At 34.4% G+C, this 5,969-nt stretch overlaps 1 protein-coding gene across 5 annotated transcripts; it reads right to left on the reverse strand.

The window, feature by feature from the left end:
* Positions 1 to 328: 328 nt before the first annotated feature.
* LOC130823384 (uncharacterized) lies at positions 329 to 5,646 on the reverse strand. 5 transcript variants are annotated; one of them, XM_057688017.1, is made up of 8 exons: positions 5,477 to 5,646; positions 4,435 to 4,557; positions 4,178 to 4,362; positions 3,926 to 4,024; positions 3,005 to 3,827; positions 2,629 to 2,917; positions 1,653 to 1,713; positions 329 to 843 (listed from the first exon to the last, which is right to left on the reverse strand). In XM_057688017.1, the coding sequence occupies exons 2-8, from the start codon at positions 4,526 to 4,528 to the stop codon at positions 685 to 687; spliced, it is 1,710 nt and encodes a 569-aa protein (XP_057544000.1). In that variant the 5' UTR covers positions 4,529 to 4,557; positions 5,477 to 5,646; the 3' UTR covers positions 329 to 684. The 5 variants fall into 5 exon arrangements, 4 of the variants coding, with proteins under 4 accessions (XP_057544000.1, XP_057544006.1, XP_057543995.1 ...); XR_009046583.1 differs by adding an exon at positions 1,912 to 2,069 and having other exon boundaries at positions 766 to 843; positions 2,629 to 3,827; positions 5,477 to 5,644; XM_057688023.1 differs by having other exon boundaries at positions 329 to 879; positions 2,629 to 3,827; positions 5,477 to 5,641.
* Between the last annotated feature and the right edge of the window lie 323 nt (positions 5,647 to 5,969).

The raw sequence follows: 5,969 nt of genomic DNA on the forward strand, positions 1-5,969 counted from the left end.
ATTAGAAAAATTGAATAAACTAAACTTCTTTTTAAAAAAATCTCAAAACAAGTTACGGAAATTTTTAATTCCTAAAATAAGCATCTTCATGTTAGCGCCTAAGGTTAAGATTTATTCGTTATTAGAAAAAAAATTACCACGGCTTTGTTGTTGTTAGTAACAGCGAAGAAGACAATGTTTATAACGCTTAAAAGGACGACAAAAATCCTTTTAAACGTCCTGACATTGACTTCTTAAGTATATTATTTTCCCTTGTTCGCTATCATCAATAACGAACAAATCCTGACCTAAGGTCGAACACGAAGACACTTAACTTAGAAATTAAAATTTCCAGAAGCTTATTGAGAATTCTTTTTAAAAGGTTTATTTTATTCAATTTTTCAACATATTACATTTATGTTTCCATTACAAGGTGACAAATAATTTCATACCTAATTACGTTCAAGTAACTAACAATCGGTTCACTGAACTACAAGATAATACTAGCTGAATAACCTTGACCACAAAAAAGAGGTCGATCCATTGTTATACTTATAAAAGGAACTACCCTTCTACAAAAGAAGGTCATCTTCTGTATACATTCAAGATTAAAAAAACTACTACTAAAGGAAAGAAAGAGCTATCTACAAAACAGGATTAACAAATATATATATATATATATATATATATATATATATATATAACTTAAGTTTGCTTTGCGGCCATTTTTCGGCTTAAATTCCTCCATTTGTCTTTGAGGTCTACGGCTGTTCTACCTGGCTGAAACACAGATCCTCCGCATTGCAATATAACTTTCCATGGAACCACTCGGTCATCCCCTTTGGCAAATATATTTACGGCTTTCTGCGGAATAGGCAAATGAATGAACATGCATTAATACTGTAGATGGAAAAAGAACAAGTTACTGGTATTCGTATGAGCCGTACTGAACATCCTGCTGTACAACGAGCATGAATGATGCATAGCTTAAACATAAATACTCCATAATAAGTGTTTCAGCCTCTTTTAAAGTATTTTAGTCTGTAGAAAAAAAAATTCTAATTCGGAGATGTATCATGAAAGAGGCAAATAAAATGGTTCTCTCTTATTCCTTTCTCCTTTATCCCTTTCCCAGCCTTTTTATTGGGAGTACATACAGTGCTCAGACTCGAGGATTATGGGATGCCAAGTTTGTGCTCCCATCAAATTACGGGAACTTGCGTATTTTAGCTTATAAGTGCAAAAATACAACTCAACAAAAAAAAAGGTATTAGTACAAAAGTAGAGCTCTAACATAGCCAAGCCATTTACTTAAAATGAAACTGAATCTACAACAAAATATCCTCAAATAATGCTCCTTATGTTCCTTTTTTTGGTCCCAACCAATCTAGCTGAACACACCATGAAAGATGGAAGTATTTATTGTGTATCTTTACTAGATACATGAATGCCAAAAAAGATAAGATTCTAATGGGGACAAAAAAGTGAGAGACAATAGAAATAGGGACAAACAAAAAGAGATGGGAGTAATCCAGAAGTTCAAAAAAAGAGACAAAAATAACTACAGCAAAAAGAGATGCATAATTAGAGCAAGAGGGACTAAATCAAATGCTTCAAAATAGTCATGAGATAAAAGGCATGTCAATTGAGCATGAAGGTATGAAAATATGTACCATTAACATATCTTCTTCCTCTGCTGTCCATGGAACCTTCTTCCGTCTAGCTGGGATTGCACTGAAAATTAAACATATCCTCAGTCACTCAATACCACAACCCTAAACCCAAATAGAACAACTCTCAATATAGTATGCTCCCTCTCCCCATACGAAAACAAAAGAGCAAACAAGGAAAAACGAAGACAGTTGCAAACAGCAAAATAATGTTGTCTCATAGTAGTACAAAAACATTCCGTCAGTGTTGTATATGCCCCACCTAAGGCCATCATTTGCTCCTCGACAACTCTAAACCGTGGTTGCATGAATCATGATTACATTCCAACACGATCTAGAACACCTATCAAGCATCCAAGTGCTGTGCAAGCAACACCACAAAGACCAATGAAGACTACAATGGAGGACAAAACAACCATTCTGCAACCAACGTAAAGAATGTTTTAAAAGACAACATCCGTGAATGGCCAAAAGGTATGTATATAAAAAAGATTAAAATCATATGTGATTTGTTATATTGCTCGAAGTAGAAACCCATTCATTTACTCCACTAGTGCTAAGTAGATGAACATTTCAAAGCATAAAGGACTTGATAAGTGTACTGCATGAACAAGATTGGCTATTTTCTAAATAGAACGCCTAAGAGTTCAATCAACAAATCATCATAGAGTGAAAACGATTCAAAAAACATTCATCAAATTACCCCTATGTCACCCCTTCCAGAAAAAACCAAATAAGCAAGACTATACTAATATACATAAACAGCCCACATGGAAATAAGTGTTCAAGGACAAACTGAAGCAGCCAACAAGTTCCTTGCCAATCAAATAAGTGCATCACAGAAAATTAAGTTCGACTTTGAACACACCAAATAGCCAAAATTATAAGGAATAAACTAAACAACCAACAGACATAAATGCTAAAGGCCATGAGATTTGCAAGGAACTGCAATTAAAGAAATTCCATAGTTGCCTCTTACCTCAATGGTATAGGGGACAATAATGAAATGGTGCGGCAATTCCTTTCATCTTGTGTTAATTCATCTAAATTACAAATTGATTCATGGGAAGCATCTACACGAAGCTTGGCAATTTTACACCTTGTGTCATTTTTCCTTTTTAGTTCCAAGAATTTCAAAGTTCCATCCAAGAACTGTTCAATATTACCAGAAAAAGTGGCACCATCACAACAACGATCATCCTGTCTGTAATTCCAGATTCCTTCTGGACCTCTTAAATGATGGGTGACAATTTCAGCACCTTTTCTGTCTTCAAAAGAAATATGTTGGCTTGTAGCAAGTACCAATCTATTTGTATCCAAGCAGGCAGTTGAGTGTGAAAGGTCGAACTGTTTACCTTTCAAATTACTCTGATAGGGATCAGTTACTTGAGTTGCATTATTAGCACCTTCCTTCACTTTAGTTGTTTGATCGGCATTCATATGTCTATCTTGGTTGACATTTCCCCCTGATGATGTATTGCCATTATGCTGTGGTTGGTCAAGTGTCCTCCCTCCAATAAATCGAGATAGCTCTTTCCTTGTTGAAAAAACCTTTTCTTTGGCTCTAACATACTCAGAAATAGCATGGGAATATGCACAGAATGGACAGTAAAATTTTCCTTGATCATCAAAGCTGGCTGAACAACCCAAGCAGCTTTCATGAAACATCAAGGAACAGCTACCGCTACAAGATAAAAGTTGGCCATCCTTATTACACTTCATACAGATATTTGGTTGCGCCTCAGTCATTGCAAGGAAGTCTCTGGTGAAGGCACTAAGAGAACTCAAGAAGTTTGGGCTTTTCATTTCAAGGTCAATCTCTTCATGACAACAGTCACCTATATTAGGTGAAATTGATTGCTGATCATGATTTTCCACATAGGTTTTTGTCTGCTCATCATCTTTCTCAAATGTTTTCTTATTTACTTCGTAGTTTATAACTTCATGATGATGCCCATCTTCTGTATCCTTACAGATTTGATTGCTACCAACAGCAACTGAATGCTGTTGCTTAGATTGTATGCCACATTCCGAGTTCATTTTTCGCTTCTTTGCAGGTGGGCATTGATTATCATTTAAGGGAATTTTTAGAAAACATTGGTCTGAAAAATCACGTTCAAGATTTTGCTTCAATGATGCAACAATTGGATGAGTGCCTTCTGAAATTGTATCCTTCAACTGCTCACCAAATCAAGCCAAAATAAACTCGACAATATAAATCACTTCCCACAATTCAGACTAATAAAACAATATGGAAAGCAATCATGTATGAGTACCAATTCCAGAGTGGATCTAGGCAAGCTTGCTTTCTTGTGGTTGATAAAAGACCGTATATCCCATTTCAGCTCATTAGATGCACCCTCAAAACATGAAGTCTGCATGACGAAAGTGTTAGAAGCTAGCCAAGGACAAAGCACATGACCACATTCACCACAACTTTGTTATCTTTATATAGAACACAGTTTTTCATAATATTCAATCCACTAAAAAAGGTCCAATCACACGCAATAGTTAGGACACTCACTTACCATGTGCCGAAGGGCTGTTTCACAGCTTTCAGCTGTATCAAACCTAACTTTCGACTCATCACATACTTCATGATTCTCACTTGATAAATTAGGACCAAAGTGCTCTTCCAAGCACCTCAAAGCAGCAGCTTCTTTTGCCTGTTTTCCCGAATTACCCAATAACGGTGGTACCTTTGAAAGCAACTCTGCAACATAAAAAACATGATTATCTCATAAACTTAATACAATCAAGAAAAAACTCTACGTCATGATTTTACCATTTAAAAGAGATGCATCCACTAGTTGAGACTTTGCTAAGGCTTCAACAACCCAACTCCATGGAAGTGCAGAATCAGACACCACCTCTTCCATTTAATTATTTTCAAAAAGTTGATATTCTCCTTGAAATACAACAGAATTTAGAATCACTAATTGAGATTAGTTACGTAAGAGTAAATATTAACAAATAATGAATTAAACAATATTTTAAAGGACAAAATTACATAACATTTTCATGATTTTCGAACAATAATCTCATCTATTGATTAACCATGAATAATCCCACCTTTAAGGGTATTTTCCTAGATTAAACCCGGTAACTACTAGATCACTTGCCATAAAAAAATTTATTTTTTTAGAAAAAAAATAAAAATAAAATATCAAAAACATGTTAAAAAAATTTATCATTTTTTTATTATTAGATATGTAAATTTCAAAATTTTTCTCTAATTTTATATTTATTTTTTTTATTTTTTTTTGGTGAATTATAGCAGGTCATCGGGTTAATCAATACGTGAGATCATTGCACGAAAATTATGAAAAGGTTGGATAATTCCATAATTTTTCCTATTCTAAAATTCCAACGAGCTCAAGTCTTTTGGGTATCAATTATCATCACAAAGAATGTGGATGCCCTAATTTCACATAAACGATGTAATTACCGGTAAAACGTAGGACGAATCAAATGAAACTTAAAACAAATGCAATAGCAACATTTTCAACATAACAATATCACGAAAGCGCATAAAAAATAAAGAATTACAATACGCACAATTGTTACTATACTAAGCATAATCATATTCAGAGGAAGTGCAGAATCATATCAGGAAAACAAAAATTTGCAATTGCGATCCCAGAAACGTCAAAGAAATATTAGCAAAACCCTAAATACACAATCAATTACCGATGAAGTCCATATAATTGTAAAAATCAAATTGTAAAAAATGTTAAACCTTCAGGATCTGATTCAATCATGATGGAAAAGGATTAATTCAAGTAAATCACTAACAAAGATGTCAGACAGGGTGATTCAAGATTCACCTGGTCGTAGCCTCGTAGTGTGTAGACGATGATGACGATAAATGGATTTGAGCAATTCTCCAATTTCAGAAAATCACCTGCCGTATTTCCCGTCCGAAAAAATAGGCCCAATTTGAAAGAGACAAACAAAATCAATAAAGTGGGGGTAAAATGGTAATAAAATACATAGAAATTGAAAGAAATACGGACAAATTCTTTGGTATGACCGTATCATCCAATAATCATTAAATAGTATCAAAATATCAAATATCTAGATCGAATAGAGTATTAGTGCACACACATACGTAAAATATGTTGTTTCTGCAAAGAAACTGGTAAACTGAATTTGATGGAAAAAGAACCTTTAATGAAAAAGATTTTATCACTACAGGATCCGAATTTTGAGAATCGGGTTCTGCTACTGACCTACAAAATTTACAGTAGGTTACTTGTTCGGGGGCTGCTTCCCAAAAAGCCTATCTGACGCTCAAGTCAGTGATCAGAAATGTAAATC

This window comes from Amaranthus tricolor, chromosome 1, assembly GCF_026212465.1.
Source record: "Amaranthus tricolor cultivar Red isolate AtriRed21 chromosome 1, ASM2621246v1, whole genome shotgun sequence".
Classification (NCBI taxonomy): Eukaryota; Viridiplantae; Streptophyta; class Magnoliopsida; order Caryophyllales; family Amaranthaceae; genus Amaranthus; species Amaranthus tricolor.

Excerpts from the sequence above, each read along its gene's own strand:
- LOC130823384 (XM_057688012.1), bottom strand. The coding sequence starts at position 4,528 with ATGGAAGAGGTGGTGTCTGATTCTGCACTTCCATGGAGTTGGGTTGTT. Across the intron at positions 4,363-4,434 it reads GGATGCATCTCTTTTAAATG|AGTTGCTTTCAAAGGTACCA; the intron begins GTAAAATCATGA and ends TTTATGTTGCAG. Across the intron at positions 1,714-2,628 it reads TTGTCCCCTATACCATTGAG|TGCAATCCCAGCTAGACGGA; the intron begins GTAAGAGGCAAC and ends TTTAATTTTCAG.